Source organism: Phaenicophaeus curvirostris, unplaced genomic scaffold (assembly GCF_032191515.1).
Source record: "Phaenicophaeus curvirostris isolate KB17595 unplaced genomic scaffold, BPBGC_Pcur_1.0 scaffold_277, whole genome shotgun sequence".
NCBI lineage: Eukaryota > Metazoa > Chordata > Aves > Cuculiformes > Cuculidae > Phaenicophaeus > Phaenicophaeus curvirostris.
In genome coordinates this window covers 1-20,576 of record NW_027206891.1, presented here as the reverse complement: position 1 = coordinate 20,576, position 20,576 = coordinate 1, and the positions used below count along the sequence as shown (strand labels likewise).

Here is a 20,576-nt window from a genome sequence, read left to right as displayed (position 1 = left end):
CACGGAATGAGGGGATGATGGAATAAGAGAATCGTTGAATCACAGAATGAGGGGATCGTGGAATCATAGGGCCATGGAATTGAGGAATCATGGAATGAAGGAATCATGGAATGAGGGAATCATTTAATCACGGAATCACAGAATGAGGGAATCGCGGACTGAGGGAATCGTGGAGTCAGGGTCATGGAATTGAGGAATCATGGAATCGTAGAGTATGGAAGTGTGGAATCGTGGAACTAGGGAATCATGGAATGAGGGAATTGTGGAATAAGTGAATCGTGGAATCACAGAATGAGGGGATTAGGGAATCATAGGGTCATGGAATCCAAGAATCATGGAATTATAAAATATGGAAGTGTGGAAGCGTGGAATAAGGGAGTCATGGAATGGGGGAATCGTGGAAAAGGAGAATCGTGGAAAAGGAGAATCACGGAATGAGGGAGTCATGGAGTCATAGGGTCATGGAATTGAGGAATCATGGAACCGTAGAATATGGAAGGCTGGAATCATGGAACGAGGGGATCATGGAATAAGGGAATCACGGAATGAGGGAATCACGAATCATAGGGTCATGGAATCATAAAATATGGAAGTGTTGAATCATGGAATGAGGGAGTCATGGAATGAGGGAATCATGGAATGGGGGAATCATGGAGTCACAGGGTCATGGAATTGAGGAATCATGGAATCATAGAATATGGAAGTCTGGAATCACGGAACGAGGGGATCATAGAGTCACAGGGTCATGGAATCAAGGAATCATGGAATCATAGAATCATAGAATATGGAATTGTGGAATCACGGAACGAGGGGATCATGGAATAAGGGAATCATGGAATAAGTGAATCATGGAATCACAGAATGAGGGGATTAGGGAATCATAGGGTCATGGAATTGAGGAATCATGGAATTATAAAATATGGAAGTGTTGAATCATGGAATGAGGGAGTCAGGGAATGAGGGAATCATGGACTGAGGGAATCATGGAATCATAGGGTCATGGAATCGAGGAATCATAGAATATGGAAGTGTGGAATCATGGAACGAGGGGATCATGGAATAAGGGAATTGTGGAATAAGAGAATTGTGGAATCACAGAATGAGGGAATCACGGAATCATAGGGTCATGGAATCATAATATATGGAAGTGTTGAATCATGGAATGAGAGAGTCATGGAATGAGGGAATCATGGAATGGGGGAATCATGGAGTCATAGGGTCATGGAATCGAGGAATCATGGAATCGTAGAATATGGAAGTCTGGAATGAGGGGATCGTGGAATAAGGGAATCATGGAATCACAGAATGAGGGATTAGGGAATCATAGGGTCATGGAATCAAAGAATCATGGAATCATAAAATATGGAAGTGTTGAATCATGGAATGGGGGAATCAGGGAAAAGGAGAATCACGGACTGAGGGAATCATGGAGTCATAGGGTCATGGAATTGAGGAATCACGGAATCATAGAACCTGGAAGTCTGGAATGAGGGGATCATGGAATAAGGGAATCATGGAATCAAAGAATGAGGGGATTATAGAATCATAGGGTCATGGAATCGTGGAATGAGGGAGTCATGGAATGAGGGAATCATGGACTGAGGGAATCATGGAATCATAGGGTCATGGAATCGAGGAATCATGGAATCGTAGAATATGGAATTGTGGAATCACGGAACGAGGGGATCATGGAAGACGGGAATCGCGGAATAAGAGAATCGTGGAATCACAGAAGGAGGGGAATCACGGAAAAAGGGAATCACGGAATGAGGGAATCGTGGAATGAGGGAATTACGGGATGACAGGGTCGTGGACTCGAAGGATCATGGAATGTGGGAATCCTGGGATCCCGGGATGCTGGAGTCACCGGATGGTGGAATCGGGGGGGGGGGGATAACGGGACCCGCCCCCCCCCACCTCCTCCTCCTCCTCCCCCTCCCATCCATGACCCCCCCCTCCTCCCCCTCCCTCCTCCCCCTCCCCTCCCCCTCCCTTCCCCTCCCCCCCCGCGCACGCGCAGCGCCCCCCGCCCAGCGAGGACGCGGCCCCGGCAGGTACCGGGGGGGGATGGGGATGGGGATGGGGATGGGGGGAAGGGAACGGAACCCACCGGGATCACCCACCCCAACCCCCCATCCCGGCCCCGACGGGTCCGAGCGCAGGCGGCGCCCCGGGAGCCTCGGGCCGCAGCGCTGGCACCTCCTGGCACCAGCGCATCCCTGGCCCGTCCCCAGCGCAGCCCCGTCCCCATCTCCATCCCCAGCCCAACCCCATCTCCATCTCCTTCCCCATCTCCATCCCCATCTCCATCCCCATCCCCATCCCATCCCCATCTCCATCTCCTTCCCCATCCCCATCCCATCCCCATCCCCATCCCATCCCCATCTCCATCTCCTTCCCCATCCCCATCCCCATCCCATCCCCATCCCCATCCCATCCCCATCTCCATCTCCTTCCCCATCCCCATCCCCATCCCATCCCCATCCCCATCCCATCCCCATCCCCATCTCCATCTCCTTCCCCATCCCATCCCCATCCCCATCTCCATGTCCTTCCCCATCCCCATCCCCATCTTATCACTGTCCCCCTCTGTCCCATCCCTGGCCCTGGCCCCATCTCTGTCCTCATCCTGATCCCATCCCTATCCCTCTCCCCATCCCCACCCCTGTCCTCATCTCCATCCCATCCCATTTCCGTCCCCATCCCTTCTCCATCCCATCCCCGTCCCCATCTCCAAGACCCCACCCAATCCCCGTCACACCCCATCCCATCCCAGCTGATCCAATCCCATCCCATGCAATCCCCATCCCTGTCCCCCCTGTCCCATCCCTGTCCCCATCCCTGACTCCATCCAATCCTATACCTATCCCCTCCCCCTGTCCCCATCCCTGTCTCTATCTCTATCCCTATCCCCATCCCCACCCCCACCCCTATTCCCTATCCCTATCCCCACTGTCCGTCTCCATCGCTATCCCCATCCCCATCCCCATCCCTATCCCTGTCCCCCTCTGTCCCATCCCTGTCCCTGTCCCAATCCCGGCCCCCATCTCTGTCCCCATCCTGATCCCATCCCCATCCCCATCCCCATCCCCATCCCTATCCCTATCCCTATCCCTATCCCATATCCCTATCCCCATCCCCATCCCCATCCCCATCCCCATCCCTATCCCCATCCCTATCCCTATTCCTATCCCTATCCCCATCCCCATCCCCGTCCCATCCCTATCCCCATCCCTATCCCTATCCCTATCCCTATCCCTATCCCTATCCCTATCCCTATCCCTATCCCTGTCCCTGTCCCTGTCCCTATCCCTATCCCTATCCCTATGCCTATCCCTATCATTATCCCCATCCCCATCCCCGTCCCCGTCCCCGTCCCTATTCCTTTCCCCATCCCCATCCCCATCCCCATCCCCATCCCCATCCCCATCCCTATCCCTATCCCTATCCCTATCCCTATCCCTATCCCTATCCCTATCCCTGTCCCTGTCCCTGTCCCTATCCCATATCCCTATCCCCATCCCTATCCCTATCCCTATCCCTGTCCCTGTCCCTATCCCTATCCCCATCCCATATCCCTATCCCCATCCCCGTCCCATCCCCATCCCCATCCCCATCCCCGTCCCCGTCCCTATTCCTTTCCCCATCCCCATCCCCATCCCCATCCCCATCCCTATCCCCATCCCCATCCCTATCCCCATCCCTATCCCTATCCCCATCCCTATCCCTATCCCTATCCCTATCCCTGTCCCTATCCCTATCCCTATCCCATATCCCTATCCCCATCCCTATCCCTATCCCCATCCCCATCCCCGTCCCATCCCTATCCCCATCCCCATCCCCATCCCCATCCCTATCCCTATCCCCATCCCCATCCCCGTCCCATCCCTATCCCCATCCCCATCCCCATCCCCATCCCTATCCCTATCCCCATCCCCATCCCTATCCCCATCCCTATCCCTATCCCTATCCCTATCCCTATCCCTATCCCTATCCCTATCCCCGTCCCTGTCCCCGTCCCTGTCCCCATCCCTATCCCCATCCCTATCCCCATCCCCATCCCCATCCCCATCCCTATCCCTATCCCTATCCCTATCCCTATCCCTATCCCTATCCCTATCCCCATCCCTATCCCCATCCCCATCCCCATCCCTATCCCTATCCCCATCCCCATCCCCATCCCCATCCCCATCCCCATCCCTATCCCTATCCCCATCCCCATCCCCATCCCTATCCCTATCCCCATCCCTATCCCTATCCCTATCCCTATCCCTATCCCTATCCCTATCCCTATCCCCATCCCTATCCCCATCCCCATCCCCATCCCCATCCCTATCCCATATCCCCATCCCCATCCCCATCCCCATCCCCATCCCTATCCCTATCCCTATCCCCATCCCTATCCCTATCCCTATCCCTATCCCTATCCCTATCCCCATCCCATCCCACCCCATGGACCCTGCTCTCACTGTCCCCGTTGTCCCCTCCAGGCTGTCCCCATGACCAAGGAGCGCGGGGGGGACCCTCCGGAGGGGGGGGCGCTGCCCCCGGACCCCTCCAGCCCCATCGTGGAGCGGCGCAAGAAACCCATCGTCCACCCGGCCGCGCCCGCCCCCCTGCCCAAGGACTATGGTGAGGAGACCCCCCCCCCCCAACCCCCCGCGGAATAGGGGACCCCCCAAAACCACCCCCGTGGGGGATGGGACCCCCAAACCCCCCCCGTGGGGGATGGGAGCCCCAGACCCCCCCATAGGGAAAGAGAACCCTGAGACCCCCCCCATGGGGACAGGGACCCCCGAGACCCCCCCATGGGGACATAGACCCCTGAGACCCCCCCATGGGGACAGGGACCCCCCAGACCCCCCCGTGGGAAAAGGGACCCCCGAGACCCCCCCATGGGGACAGAGACCCCCCAGACCCCCCATGGGGACATAGACCCCTGAGACCCCCCCCATGGGGACAGGGACCCCCAGATCCCCCCCTCCCAGGGGACAGGGACCCCCCAGACACCCCCATGGGGACAGGGAACCCAAGATCCCCCCCCATGGGAAAAGGGACCCCTGAGACCCCCCCATGGGGACATAGACCCCTGAGACCCCCCCCATGGGGACAGGGACCCCCCAGACCCCCCGTGGGGACATAGACCCCTGAGACCCCCCCATGGGGACAGGGACCCCCCAGACCCCCCGTGGGGACATAGACCCCTGAGACCCCCCCCCATGGGGACAGGGCCCTCCTAGACCCCCTCATGGGGACATAGACCCCTAAGACCCCCCCATGGGGACAGGGACCCCCGAGACCCCCCCTTGCAGTGGACAGCGACCACCCCCAGGGACCCAATGGGGACAAGGACCACCCCCCCACACCAAAACCCGACACCCCTCATGGGGAGAGGGATTCTCTGATGTCTTATATGGGGTTATGCTCCCCTCATCCTCTCCTATCCCTGCCACGTCCCTCCCTCCACGTCCCCCGTTCCTTGTCCCTGTGTCCCCCCGTGTGTCCCCCCCCTCTCCGTGTGTCCCCCCCCAATCCACAGCGTTCACGTTCTTCGACCCCTCGGACGCTGCGTGCCGCGCGATCCTGCTGGACCCTCGCACCTCGGTCCCTCAGCTCTTCGCCATCTTGCGCCAGTGGGTGCCGCAGGTGCAGCACCGTGTGGACATCATCGGAAATGAGGTGGGGGGCTCGGGGGGCTCGGGGGGGCAGAGAAGGTCTTGGGGGTCAGGAGGGTCTGGGGGATCTGGGGGTTGGGGGGTCAGAGAAGGTCTTGGGGGTCAGGAGGGTCTGGGGGGTCAGGAGGGTCCTAGGGGGTCAAGGAGGGTCTGGGGGTTGGGGGGTCAAGGAGGGTCCTGGCGGGTCAGGGGGGTCTTGGGGGTAATTAATGTGGAACTGGTGCATAACTGGTGTGAACTGGTGCGGAACTGGGTGTGAACTGGTGTGAAGTGATGGGGAACTGGGTGTGACTGTGTGTAACTGGTGTGAACTGGTGGGAACTGATGGAACTGGGTGTGACTGTGTGTAACTGGTGTGAACTGGTGTGAACTGATGGGAACTGGGTGTGACTGTGTGTAACTGGTGTGAACTGGTGGGAACTGGGTGTGACTGTGTGTAACTGGTGTGAACTGGTGGGAACTGGGTGTGACTGTGTGTAACTGGTGTGAACTGGTGTGAACTGGTGTGAACTGGGTGTGACTGTGTGTAACTGGTGTGAACTGGTGTGAACTGATGGGAACTGGGTGTGACTGTGTGTAACTGGTGTGAACTGGTGTGAACTGGTGTGAACTGGGTGTGACTGTGTGTAACTGGTGTGAACTGGTGTGAACTGATGGGAACTGGGTGTGACTGTGTGTAACTGGTGTGAACTGGTGGGAACTGGTGTGAACTGGGTGTGACTGTGTGTAACTGGTGTGAACTGGTGGGAACTGGTGTGAACTGGGTGTGACTGTGTGTAACTGGTGTGAACTGGTGGGAACTGGGTGTGACTGTGTGTAACTGGTGTGAACTGGTGGGAACTGGTGTGAACTGGGTGTGACTGTGTGTAACTGGTGTGAACTGGTGGGAACTGGTGTGAACTGGGTGTGACTGTGTGTAACTGGTGTGAACTGGTGGGAACTGGGTGTGACTGTGTGTAACTGGTGTGAACTGGTGGGAACTGGTGTGAACTGGGTGTGACTGTGTGTAACTGGTGTGAACTGGTGGGAACTGATGGGAACTGGGTGTGACTGTGTGTAACTGGTGTGAACTGGTGCGAAACTGATGTGGAACTGGTGCAGAAGTGGTGTGTAACTGGTGTTACTGGTGTAACTGGGCAGATCCTGCGCCGCGGGTGCCACGTGGACGACCGGGACGGACTGACGGACATGACGCTGCTGCACTACGCCTGCAAGGCCGGGGCCCACGGCGTCGGTGGGTGGGGGCGGCCCCAGGCCCAGTGGCCCCAGTCCCAGTGTCCCCACACCCCAGTATCCCCTCTCCACCAGTGGCCCCAGTCCCAGTGTCCCCACACCCCAGTATCACCTCTCCACCAGTGTCCGCAGTCCCAGTGTCCCCATGTCCCAGTATAACTTCTCCACCAGTGTCCCCAGTCCCAGTGTTCCCAGTCCCAGTGTCCCCACACCCCAGTATCACCTCTCCACCAGTGTCCCCAGTCCCAGTGTCCCCAGTCCCAGTATAACCTCTCCACCAGTGTCCCCAGTCCCAGTGTCCCCACATCCCACTATCATCTCTCCACCAGTGTCCCCACATCCCCAGTGTCCCCACGTCCCAGTATCACCTCTCCACCAGTGTCCCCAGTCCCAGTGTCCCCAGTCCCAGTGTCCCCACATCCCACTAGCATCTCCCCACCAGTGGCCCCAGTCCCAGTGTCCCCACACCCCAGTATCCCCTCTCCACCAGTGTCCCCAGTCCCAGTGTCCCCACATCCCAGTATCACGTCTCCACCAGTGGCCCCAGTCCCAGTGTCCCCACGTCCCAGTATCACCTCTCCACCAGTGTCCCCAGTCCCAGTGTCCCCACATCCTCAATGTCCCCACATCCCAGTGTCCCCACATCCCAGTGTCCCCACACCCCAGTATCCCCTCTCCACCAGTGTCCCCAGTCCCAGTGTCCCCACATCCCTAGTGTTCCCAGATGTCCCCTGCATCCCCACTCCTGGTGTCCCTGTCCCCACACCAGGTGACCCTGATGCTGTCCCTGTGCCCAGTGTCCCTGATGCCACCCCTGTCCCCACTCCCAATGTCCCTGTCCCCACTCCCAATGTCCCTATTCCCAATGTCCCCACTCCCAATGTCCCTATTCCCAAAGTCCCTATTCCCAATGTTCCCACTCCCAATGTCCCCGCTCCCCATGTCCCCACTCCCCATGTCCCCACTGGTGCTGTCCCCACTCCCAGTGGCCCCACTCCCAGTATCCCCACTCCCAATGTCCCCACTCCCCATGTCCCCACTCCCAGTGTCCCCACTCCCAATGTCCCCACTCCCAATATCCCCACTCCCAGTGTCCCCACTGGTGCTGTCCCCACTCCCAATGTCCCCACACCCCATGTCCCCGCTCCCACTGTCCCCACTCCCCATGTCCCCACTCCCCATGTCCCCACTCCCACTGTCCCCACTCCCAATGTCCCCACTGGCGCTGTCCCCACTCCCACTGTCCCCGCTCCCCATGTCCCCACTCCCCATGTCCCCCCCCCCGCCGCGGTGTCCCCGTCCCCAGGGTGGCTGTCCCCTCCGGCAGGGGACCCCGCGGCGGCCGTGCGGCTGTCGACGCGGCTGCTGGCGCTGGGGGGGGACGTCACCCTGCGCAGCCGCTGGACGCACATGAACGCCCTGCACTACGCCGCCTACTTCGACGTCCCCGAGCTCATCCGCACCCTGCTCCGCGCCGCCGCCCCCCGCGGTGAGGGCACCCCGGGGCGCACCGGGGACACCAACGGGGACATTGGGGGCACCAATGGGGACATTGGGAGCACCAACGAGGACATTGGGGGCACTAACGGGGACATCGGGGGCACTAATGGGGACATCGGGGGCACTAACATAGACATCAGGGACAATGGGGACACCAACGGGGACATTGGGGGCACCAACGAGGACATTGGGGGCACGAATGGGGACATTGGGGACACGACTGGGGACATTGGGGGCACCAACGAGGACATCGGGGGCACCAACGGGGACAATGGGGACACGAATGGGGACATTGGGGGCACCAACGAGGACATCAGGGACACCAGGGACACTAATGGGGACATTGGGGGCACTAACGAGGACACCGGAGGTGCTAACAGGGACATCAGGGGCACTAATGGGGACATTGGGGGCACCAACAAGGACATCAGGGACACCAGGGACGCTAATGGGGACACTGGGGGCACTAACGAGGACACCGGAGGCGCTAACAGGGACATCAGGGGCACTAATGGGGACATTGGGGGCACTAATGGGGGCACTGGGGACACTAATGGGGACACTGGGGCCCCTAACAGGGACACCGGGGGCACTAACGGGGACATCGGGGGCACTAATGGGGACATCAGGGGCACTAACGGGGACATTGGAGACCCTAACGGGGACACCAGGGGCACTAACAGGGACATCAGGGGCACTAACAGGGACATCAGGGACCCTAAAGGGGACACTGGGAACACTAATGGGGACATCGGGGGCACTAACAGGGACATTGGGGACCCTAACGAGGACATTGGGGACACTGATGGAGACATCGAGGGCACTAATGGGGACATCAGGGACCTGAACGGGGACATTGGGGGCACTAAAGGGGACATCGGGGGCACTAATGGGGACATTGGGGACACTAATGGGGACACTGGGGCCCCTAACGGGGACACCGGGGGCACTAACGGGGACATCACGGGCACTAATGGGGACGTTGGGGGCACCAACAAGGACATCAGGGACACCGGGGACACTAATGGGGACACCGGGGGCACTAACGGGGACACCGGGGGCGCTAACAGAGATGCCGGGGGCACTAATGGGGACATTGGGGACCCTAACGGGGACACCAGGGGCACTAACAGGGACATCAGGGACCCTAACGAGGACATTGGGGACACTGATGGGGACGTCGAGGGCACTAATGGGGACATCAGGGACCTGAATGGGGACATCGGGGGCACTAATGGGGACATTGGGGGCACTAATGGGGACACCGGGGGCGCTAACAGGAGCATCAGGGGCACTAATGGGGACATCGGGGGCTCCAACGGGGACATCGGGGACACCGGGGACACTAACGGGGACATCGGGGGCACCAATGGGGACATCGGGGACACTAATGGGGACATTGGGGGCACTAATGGGGACACCAGGGACACTAACGGGGACATCGGGGGCCCTAACGGGGACATCAGGGTCGCTGGGGAGAAGATCAGGGTCACTGGAGAGGAGATTGGGGTCCTCTGGGGGAGGTCATTGGGGTCCCCTGGAGATGGACATTGGGGTCCCCTGGGGCGCAGGACATTGGGGTCCCCTGGAGATGGACATTGGGGTCCCCTGGGGCGCAGGACATTGGGGTCCCCTGGAGATGGACATTGGGGTCCCTGGGGTGAAGGACATTGAGGTCCCCTGGGGTGAAGGACATTGAGGTCCCCTGGAGATGGACATTGGGGTCCCTGGGGGAGGACATTGAGGTCCCCTGGGGTGAAGGACATTGGGGTCCCCTGGAGATAGACATTGAGGTCCCCTGGAGATGGACATTGGGGTCCCTGGAGATAGACATTGAGGTCCCTTGGAGATGGACGTTGGGGTTCCCTGGAGATGGACATTGGGATCCCTGGGGTGAAGTACTTTGGGATCACTGGAGATGGACATTGAGGTCCCTGGAGATGGACATGGAGGTCCCCTGGGGTGAAGGACATTGGGGTCCCCTGGAGACAGACATCGGGGTCCGGGGCGGGGCTCAGGCCTGGGTGGCTGTGTCTGTGGGGTCCCCCCCGCGGGGTCCGTGCCTCAGTTTCCCCTCCCGCAGTTCTGCACTCGACCTGCAGCGACTTCAGCCACGGGACGGCCCTGCACATCGCGGCCTCCAACCTGTGTCTGGGCGCCGTGCGCTGCCTCCTGGAGCACGGGGCCGACCCCGCCCTGCGGGTACTGGGGGCACTGGGGGCACTGGGGGGCACGGGGGGACCCGCGGCGGAAGGGGGGGCTGGGACGTTGAGGGAATGGGGATACTGGGGGGACTGGGGGGACTGGGGTGTAATGGGGCATCGAGGGGATTGAGATAGTGGATGGACTGGGGTGTAATGGGACATGGAGGGGATTGAGATACTGGGATGAACTGGGGTGTAATGGGACATCAAGGGGATTGAGATACTGGGGGGACTGGGGTGTAATGGGACATTGAGGGGATTGAGATACTGGGGGGACTGGGGTGTAATGGGACATCGAGGGGATTGAGATACTGGGGTGCTGGGGGTTACTGGGAGGGATTGGATTTGGGGGTGTCATGGGCTATTGGGAGTACTGGGGTTACTGGAGGGGGAGATGGGGTGCTGAGGCTTACTGGGAGGGCGTATATTGGGGGGTACTGGGATGACTGGGAGGTGAAATGGGGTGCTGGGGGTTAGTGGGAGGGATTGGATTTGGGGGTGTCGTGGGGTATTGGGAGTACTGGGGTTACTGGAGGGGGAAATGGGGTGCTGGGGCTTACTGGGAGGGGTATATTGGGGTTACTGGAGGGGGAAATAGGGTGCTGGGGCTTACTGGGAGGGGGTATATTGGGGGGTACTGGGATGACTGGGAGGTGAAATGGGGTGCTGGGGCTTACTGGGAGGGATTGGATTTGGGGGTGTCGTGGGGTATTGGGAGTACTGGGGTTACTGGAGGGGGAAATGGGGTGCTGGGGGTTACTGGGAGGGATTGGATTTGGGGTTGTTGTGGGGTATTGGGAGTACTGGGGTTACTGGAGGGGGAAATGGGGTGCTGGGGCTTACTGGGAGGGGGTATATTGGGGGGTACTGGGATGACTGGGAGGTGAAATGGGGTGCTGGGGGTTAGTGGGAGGGATTGGATTTGGGGGTGTCATGGGGTATTGAGGACTACTGGGATGACTGGGATGGACTAGGGTACTGGGAGCATGGCCAGGAACTGGGAAAACTGGTCTATTGGGGTTGCTGGGAGGGGTTTTTGGGGTCCAGCGAGGCTGGGGGCCCCCCAAACTCCCCTGTGTGTCCGTCCCCCCCAACTTTCAGAACAGCAAGGGGCAGGTGGCGGCCGAGGTGGTCCCGGACCCCACGGACATGGCCCTGGACAAGGCGGAGGCGGCGCTGGCTGCGCGGGAGCTGCGGCAGCTGCTGCTGGACGCGGTGCCGCTGAGCTGCAGCCTCCCCCGCGTCACCCTCCCCAACTACGACAACCTCCCCGGGAACCTCATGCTGCTCTGCCTCGGCCTGCAGCTCGGCGACCGCGTCCGCATCGACGGCGGAAAGGTGGGGGGGCAAGAAAAGAGAAAAAAAAAAAAAGGGGGGGGGCTGCTTGCAACCCTGCTGCACCCCGCAGCGACAGGCTGCAGCCTAGCTGCATCCCACAGCATCCCACAGCATCCCAGCTGCATCCCACAGCATCCCGCAGCATCCCACAGCATCCCACAGCACCCCACAGCATCCCACAGCATCCCAGCTGCATCCCACAGCATCCCACAGCATCCCGCAGCATCCCACAGCATCCCACAGCATCCCACAGCATCCCAGCTGCATCCCACAGCATCCCGCAGCATCCCACAGCATCCCGCAGCATCCCACAGCATCCCACAGCATCCCACAGCATCCCGCAGCATCCCACAGCATCCCAGCTGCATCCCACAGCATCCCGCAGCATCCCACAGCATCCCACAGCATCCCGCAGCATCCCACAGCATCCCACAGCATCCCACAGCATCCCAGCTGCATCCCAAAGCATCCCAAAGCATCCCGCAGCATCCCACAGCATCCCAGCTGCATCCCACAGCATCCCGCAGCATCCCACAGCATCCCAGCTGCATCCCACAGCATCCCAGCTGCATCCCACAGCATCCCACAGCATCCCAGCTGCATCCCAAAGCATCCCAGCTGCATCCCACAGCATCCCACAGCATCCCACAGCATCCCAGCTGCATCCCACAGCATCCCGCAGCATCCCAGCTGCATCCCACAGCATCCCGCAGCATCCCAGCTGCATCCCACAGCATCCCACAGCATCCCACAGCATCCCAGGCAGCGATGGGGACCCTGTGTGGGGCTGCAACCACGGGGGCTTGGAGGGCAGGGAGGGTTTTGGGGTTCAGGGAGGATTTGGGGGTTTGGGAGGGGGTGGAGGCAGGATTTTAGGGTTTGGGGTTGGATTTGGGGGTCCAAGGTTGGATTTTGGGGTCTGGGAGGACTTGGGGTTCAGGATTTCGGGGGTTTGGGGTTGGATTTTGGGGTCCAAGGTTGGATGTTGGGGTCTGGGAGGATTTGGAGTTCAGGATTTTGGGGGTTCAGGGCTGGATTTGGGGTTCCAGGAGGATTTGGGGTTCAGGATTTTGGGGGTCCAAGGTTGGATTTTGGGGTCCGGGGTTGGATTTTGGTCTCCGGGGTTCGATTTTGGCTTCCGGGAGGATTTGGGGTTCAGGATTTTGGGGTTGGATTTTGGGGTCTGGGGTTGGATTTTTGGGGTCAGGTGTTGGATTTTGGGGTTCGGGGTTGGATTTTGGGGTCCAAAGTTGGATTTTGTGTTCCGGAGGATTTGGGGTTCAGGACTTTGGGGGTTTGGGGTTGGATTTTGGGGTTGGATTTTTGGGGTCAGGGGTTGGATTTTGGGGTCCGGGGTTGGATTTTGGGGGTTCGGGGTTGGATTTTGGGTTCTGGGAAGATTTGGGGTTCAGGATTTTGGGGGATTGGGGTTGGATTTTGGGGTCCGGGGTTGAATTTTGGGGTCCAAGGTTGGATTTTGTGTTCCAGGAGGATTTGGGGTTCAGGATTTTGGGCTCCGGGGTTGGATTTTGGCTTCCAGGAGGATTTGGGGGATTCAGGATTTTGGGGTTTGGGGTTGGATTTTGGGGGTTTAGGGTTGGATTTTGTGTTCCAGGAGGATTTGGAGTTCAGGATTTTGGGGGTTTGGGCCTGGATTTTGGGTTTCAGGGTTGGATTTTGGGGTCCGGGAGGATTTGGGGTTCAGGATTTTGGGGGTCCGAGGTTGGATGTTGGGGTCCGGGGTTGGATTTTGGCTTCCAGGAGGATTCGGGGTTGGATTTTGGCGTTGGATTTTGGGGGTTCGGGGTTGGATTTTGGGTTCCGGGCGGATTTGGGGTTCAGGATTTTGGGGGTTCAGGGTTGGATTTTGGGGGTTCAGGGCTGGATTTTGGGGGTTCGGGGTAGGATTTTGGCTTCCGGGAGGATTCGGGGCTGGATTTTGGTCTCCGGGGTTGGATTTTGGGGCTCGGGGGTTGGATTTTGGGGTTGGATTTTGGGGGTTCGGGGATGGATTTTGGGTTCCGGGCGGATTTGGGGTTCAGGATTTTGGGGGTTCGGGGTTGGATTTTGGGGGTTCGGGGCTGGATTTAGGGGTTCGGGTTGGATTTTGGCTTCCGGGAGGATTCGGGGTTGGATTTTGGGGTCAGGGGTTGGATTTTGGGGCTCGGGGGTTGGATTTTGGGGTTGGATTTTGGGGGTTCGGGGTTGGATTTTGGGGGTTCGGGGCTGGATTTTGGGGGTTCGGGGTTGGATTTTGGCTTCCGGGAGGATTCGGGGCTGGATTTTGGTCTCCGGGGTTGGATTTTGGGGCTCGGGGGTTGGATTTTGGGGTTGGATTTTGGGGGTTCGGGGTTGGATTTTGGGTTCCGGGTGGACTTGGGGTTCAGGATTTTGGGGGTTCGGGGTTGGATTTTGGGGGTTCGGGGCTGGATTTGGGGGTTCGGGTTGGATTTTGGCTTCCGGGAGGATTCGGGGTTGGATTTTGGGGTCAGGGGTTGGATTTTGGGGCTCGGGGTTGGATTTTGGGGGTTTGGGATTGGATTTTGGGTTCCGGGTGGATTTGGGGTTCAGGATTTTGGGGTTTCAGGGTTGGATTTTGGGGGTTCGGGGCTGGATTTGGGGGTTCGGGGTTGGATTTTGGCTTCCGGGAGGATTCGGGGCTGGATTTTGGTCTCCGGGGTTGGATTTTGGGGCTCGGGGGTTGGATTTTGGGGTTGGATTTTGGGGGTTCGGGGTTGGATTTTGGGTTCCGGGCGGACTTGGGGTTCAGGATTTTGGGGGTTCGGGGTTGGATTTTGGGGGTTCGGGGCTGGATTTGGGGGTTCGGGTTGGATTTTGGCTTCCGGGAGGATTCGGGGTTGGATTTTGGGGTCAGGGGTTGGATTTTGGGGCTCGGGGGTTGGATTTTGGGGTTGGATTTTGGGGGTTCGGGATTGGATTTTGGGTTCCGGGTGGATTTGGGGTTCAGGATTTTGGGGTTTCAGGGTTGGATTTTGGGGGTTCGGGGCTGGATTTGGGGGTTCGGGGTTGGATTTTGGCTTCCGGGAGGATTCGGGGCTGGATTTTGGTCTCCGGGGTTGGATTTTGGGGGTTCGGGGTTGGATTTTGGGTTCCGGGCGGACTTGGGGTTCAGGATTTTGGGGGTTCGGGGTTGGATTTTGGGGGTTCGGGGCTGGATTTGGGGGTTCGGGGTTGGATTTTGGCTTCCGGGAGGATTCGGGGTTGGATTTTGGGGCTCGGGGGTTGGATTTTGGGGTTGGATTTTGGGGCTCAGGGGTTGGGTTTTGGGGTTTGGGGGGAGGGTGTGAGGTTTCGGGGTGCCCCCCCAGGAGGGGACGCTGCGTTTCTGCGGCACCACGGCCTTCGCCAGCGGCCAGTGGGCGGGGGTGGAGCTGGACGAGCCCGAGGGCAAGAACGACGGCAGCGTGGGCGGCGTCCGCTACTTCATCTGCCCCCCCAAGCAGGGTAGGTCCTTACTGGGCCCTACTGGGCCATACTGGGCTGTATTGGCCCCCGCCGCCTCGTCCCGGGCCCTCCCGGCATGGACTGGGCCGTACTGGGGCCTCCGGGGCTGGACTGGTCCATATTGGGCCTTACTGGGCCCTCCTGATCTGCACTGGTCCATATTGGGCCTTACTGGGCCCTCCTGATCTGGACTGGTCCATATTGGGCCTTACTGGGCCCTCCTGGTCTGGACTGGTCCATACTGGACTGCACTGCTCCATACTGGTCCCTCCTGGTCTGGACTGGTCCATATTGGGCCCTACTGGTCTCTCCTGATCTGGACCGGTCCATATTGGGCCTTACTGGGCCCTCCTGGTCTGGACTGGTCCATATTGGGCCTTACTGGGCCCTCCTGGTCTGGACCAGTCCATATTGGTCCCTCCTGGTCTGGACTGGTCCATACTGGATTACACTGGTCCATACTGGTCCCTCCTGGCCTGGACTGGTCCATATTGGTCCCTCCTGGTCTGGACTGGCCCATACTGGACTACACTGGTCCATACTGGTCCCTCCTGATCTGGACTGGTCCATATTGGGCCCTACTGGTCCCTCCTGGTCTGGACTGGTCCATACTGGACTGAACTGGTCCATATTGGGCCCTCCTCGTCTCTCCTGGTTTGTACTGGTCCATACTGGACTGTACTGGTCCATATTGGGCCCTACTGGTCAATACTGGTCCCTCCTGGTTTGGACTGGTTCATACTGGACTGCACTGGGCCCTACTGGTCCATATTGGGCCCTACTGGTCCCTCTTGGTCTGTACTGGTCCATATTGGTCCCTACTGGTTCCTACTGTTCTGTACTGGTCTATACTGGTCCATGTTGGTCCCTACTGGTTCTTACTGGTCTGTACTGGTCCCTACTGGTCTGTACTGGTCCCTACTGCTACTGGTCCCTCCTGGTCTGTACTGGTCCATGCTGAACTGCATTGGTCCTTATTGGTCCCTACTGATTCATACTGGTTCTTACTGGTCTGGACTGGTCCTTACTGGTCCGGACTGGTCCATACTGGTCTGGACTGGTCCATACTGGTGTGACCCCTTCTTCCCGCAGGCGTCTTCGCCTCCGTCTCCAAGATCTCGAAGGCTGAGGAGCAGCCGGCGCCGCCGTCCCCCCCCCGCAGCCCCCCCGCCCGGGCCCCCCCCAAGAGGCGCAAGGACAAGAGAGGTACGGGGGGGACCCCCCGATTTGGGGACCCCCAGACACCCCCAAACCTGCCCCCCCCCCGAATTTGGGGATCTCCAGACACCCCCAAACCTGCCCCCCCCCCAATTTGGGGACCCCAAACTGCCCCCCCCCCGATTTGGGGACCCCCAGACACCCCCAAACCTGCCTCCCCCCCAATTAGGGACCCCTAAATCTGCCAACCCCCCCAATTTGGGGACCCCCAGACACCCCCTAAACCTGCCCCCCACCCCCAGTTTAGGGACCCCCAGACACCCCCAAACCTGCACCCCCCCAATTAGGGACCCCCAAACCTGCCTCCCTCCAGACACCCCTAAACCTGCCCCTCCCCCGAATTTGGGGACCCCGAGACACCCCTAAACCTGCCCCTCCCCCGAATTTGGGGACCCCCAAACTGCCCCCCCCAATTTGGGGACCTCCAGACACCCCCAAACCTGCCCCCCCCCCAATTTGGGGACCCCCAGACACCCCCTAAACCTGCCCCCCTTCCAATATAGGGGCCCCCAGACACCCCCAAACCTCTCCCCCCAAATTTGGGGACCCCCAGACACCCCTAAACCTGCCCCTCCCCCACTTTGGGGACCCCCAGATATCCCCACACCTGCAGCCCCCCAATTAGGGACCCCAAAACTGCCCCCCCCAGTTTGGGGACCCCCAGACACCCCTAAACCTGCCCCTCCCCCGAATTTGGGGACCCCCAGACACCCCCAAACCTCCCCCCCCCAAATTTGGGGACCTCCAGACACCCCTAAACCTGCCCCACCCCCGAATTTGGGGACCCCCAGACACCCCCTAAACCTGCCCCCCCTCCAATATAGGGACCCCCAGACACCACCCCTCAATATGGGGACCCCCAGACCCCCCCCCACCTCCGTCCCCGCCAGTTTGGGGACCCCAAACTGCCCCCCCCCCCTCAATTTGGGGACCCCCAGGCACCCCCAAACCATACCAGTCCATACTGGTCCATACTAGTCCGTGCTGTTCCATACTGGTCCATACTGATCCATACTGGTCTGTACTGGTCCATACTGGTCTGTTCTCATCCATAGCAGTCTATATTGATCCATACTGGTCCATACTGATCGATAGTAGTCCATACCATTCCATACTGGTCCTTACTGGTCCATTCTAGTCCGTACCGGTCCGTACTGGTCTGTACTGGTCTATGCTGTTCCATACTGGTCCATACTGGTCTGTACTGGTCCGTGCTGTTCTATACTGTTCCATACTGATCCATAGTAGCTGTTCCATACTGGTCCATACTGATCTATACTGGTCCGTACTGGTCCATACTGATCCGTACTGGTCTGTACTGGTCTGTGCTGTTCCATACTGATCCATAGTAGCTGTTCCATACTGGTCCATACTGGTCTGTACTGGTCTATGCTGTTCCATACTGATCCATACTGGTCCATACTGGCCCATACTGATCCATACTGGTCCATACTGATCCGTACTGGTCTGTACTGGTCTGTGCTGTTCCATACTGATCCATAGTAGCTGTTCCATACTGGTCCATACTGGTCCGTACTGGTCCATGCTGTTCCATACTGATCCATACTGGTCCATACTGATCCGTACTGGTCTGTACTGGTCTGTGCTGTTCCATACTGATCCATAGTAGCTGTTCCATAGTGGTCCATACTGGTCCATACTGGTCCATGCTGTTCCATACTGGTCCATACTGGTCCGTACTGGTCCATGCTGTTCCATACTGATCCATACTGGTCCATACTGATCCATACTGGTCTGTACTGGTCTGTGCTGTTCCATACTGATCCATAGTACCTGTTCCATACCGGTCCATATTGATCTGTACCGGTCCATATTGATTCGTACTGGTCTGTGCCATTCCGTACTGGTCCGTGCCGTTCCATACTGGTCTGTGCTGTACCGTACTGGTCTGTACTGGTGTTTTCTCCGCGCAGGGTCCCGTCAGCGGCCGGCGGCCTGGCTGGACCGCGATGGCCGCCGGGTGGCACCGGGGGACGCGGTGCTGGTGGCCGGACAGCGCCCCGGCCGAGCCCGCTTCTACGGACGCACCGACTTTGCCCCCGGTGAGACCCCCGGGACCCCCCCCGGGACACCCCAAAACCATGGGAACCCCCTGGGACCCCCCCCAGGATCCCCCTGGGATCCCCTCAAACCATTGGACCCTCCCAAGAGTCCCCGGGATCTCCCTGGGACCCCCCCCCCCCCATCCTGAACCATGGGACCCCCCCCCCAGGACACCCTGGGACCCCCCAAACCATAGGACCCCCCCAGGGACCCCCCTACCCAGTACCCCCTGGGACCCCCCAGGACTCCCTGGGATCCCCCTCAACCAATGGGCCCTCCCAGTACCCCCTGTGACCCCCCCAAACAATGGGACACCCCCCCCCAGGACCCCCTGTGACCCCCCAACCAATGGGCCCCCCCAGTACCCCCCAGGACCCCCCTAAACCATGGGATTGCCCCCCCCAGGACCCCCTGGGACCCCCCTGGACCCCCCCAGACCATGGGACACCCCTCTGGGATCCCCTGCAAACCATGGGACGCCCCCCCTGGGACCCCCCTGGACCCCCCAAACCATGGAATTCCCCCCACCAGGACCCCCTCGGACCCCCCTGGACCCCCCCAAACCATGGGACTCCCCCCCCAGGACCCCCTGGACGCCCCCAAACCATAAGATTCCCCACCTCAGGACCCCCTGGGACCCCCCTGGACCCCCCCAAACCATGAGATTCCCCACCTCAGGACCCCCGGGACCCCCCTGGACCCCCCAAAACCATGGGACACCCCCCCGGGATCCCCCCAAACCATGGGACCCCCCCCAGGACCCCCCCCCAATAACAATGGGACACCCCTAATACACTCCAAGACCCCCTAAATGACGGGACCCCCCCCAGAACCCTCTCGGGGAACCCCGTGGACCCCCCCAAACCATGGGATCCCCCCCCTTCTGGAACACCGGGGACCCCCCTGGGCCTCCCAAACCATGAGATTCACCCCCCCCAGTACCCTCCCAGTTCTCCCTAGGACCCCTTTTTCCTACCCCCCCCCCCAAACTGGGACACACCCCCCCCCAGGTTACTGGTTCGGGGTGGAGCTGGACACGGCAGCCGGGAAACACGACGGGTCCGTGTTCGGGGTGCGATATTTCACCTGCCCCCCCAAAACACGGCGTCTTTGCCCCCCCCTCCCGCGTCCAGAGGTACCGAGGGGGGGGACGGGGACAGGGACACGGGGACACGGGGACACGGGGACATGGGGACATGGGGACATGGGGATATGGGGATATGGGGACATGGGGGATATGGGGACATGGGGACATGGGGAATGGGATATGGGGATATGGGGATATGGGGACATGGGGATATGGGGACATGGGGGACATGGGGACATGGGGACATGGGATATGGGGATATGGGGATATGGGGATATGGGGACATGGGAACATGGCACATGGGACATGGGGACATGGGGATATGGGGACATGGGGATATGGGGACATGGGGACATGGGGACATGGGGATATGGGGGATATGGGGATATGGGGACATGGGGACATGGGGATATGGGGATATGGGGACATGGGATATGGGGATATGGGGATATGGGGGACATGGGGATATGGGGACATGGGGACATGGGGACATGGGGATATGGGATATGGGGATATGGGGATATGGGGATATGGGATATGGGGACATGGGGATATGGGGACATGGGGACATGGGGATATGGGGATATGGGGACATGGGAACATGGGACATGGGGATATGGGGACATGGGACATGGGACATGGGGGACATGGGGATATGGGGACATGGGGATATGGGGATATGGGACATGGGGATATGGGGGATATGGGACATGGGGACATGGGGACATGGGGATATGGGGACATGGGGACATGGGGATATGGGGATATGGGGATATGGGGACAGGGGGATAT

The 20,576-nt window shown here is 59.6% G+C and overlaps 1 protein-coding gene across 1 annotated transcript; it reads left to right on the top strand.

Annotated features, from left to right (window-relative positions):
* Window positions 1–4,488: 4,488 nt before the first annotated feature.
* On the top strand, window positions 4,489–19,832 carry CLIP3 (CAP-Gly domain containing linker protein 3; the record flags this gene model as incomplete). The annotated part of the gene is given in 11 exon segments (XM_069882668.1): window positions 4,489–4,632; window positions 5,540–5,679; window positions 6,816–6,909; window positions 8,236–8,397; window positions 10,492–10,610; window positions 11,714–11,950; window positions 15,280–15,415; window positions 16,508–16,621; window positions 18,568–18,696; window positions 19,708–19,787; window positions 19,789–19,832. Coding segments are annotated over 11 exon segments (1,388 nt in total), but the record flags the coding sequence as incomplete, so codon positions are not given.
* Between the last annotated feature and the right edge of the window lie 744 nt (window positions 19,833–20,576).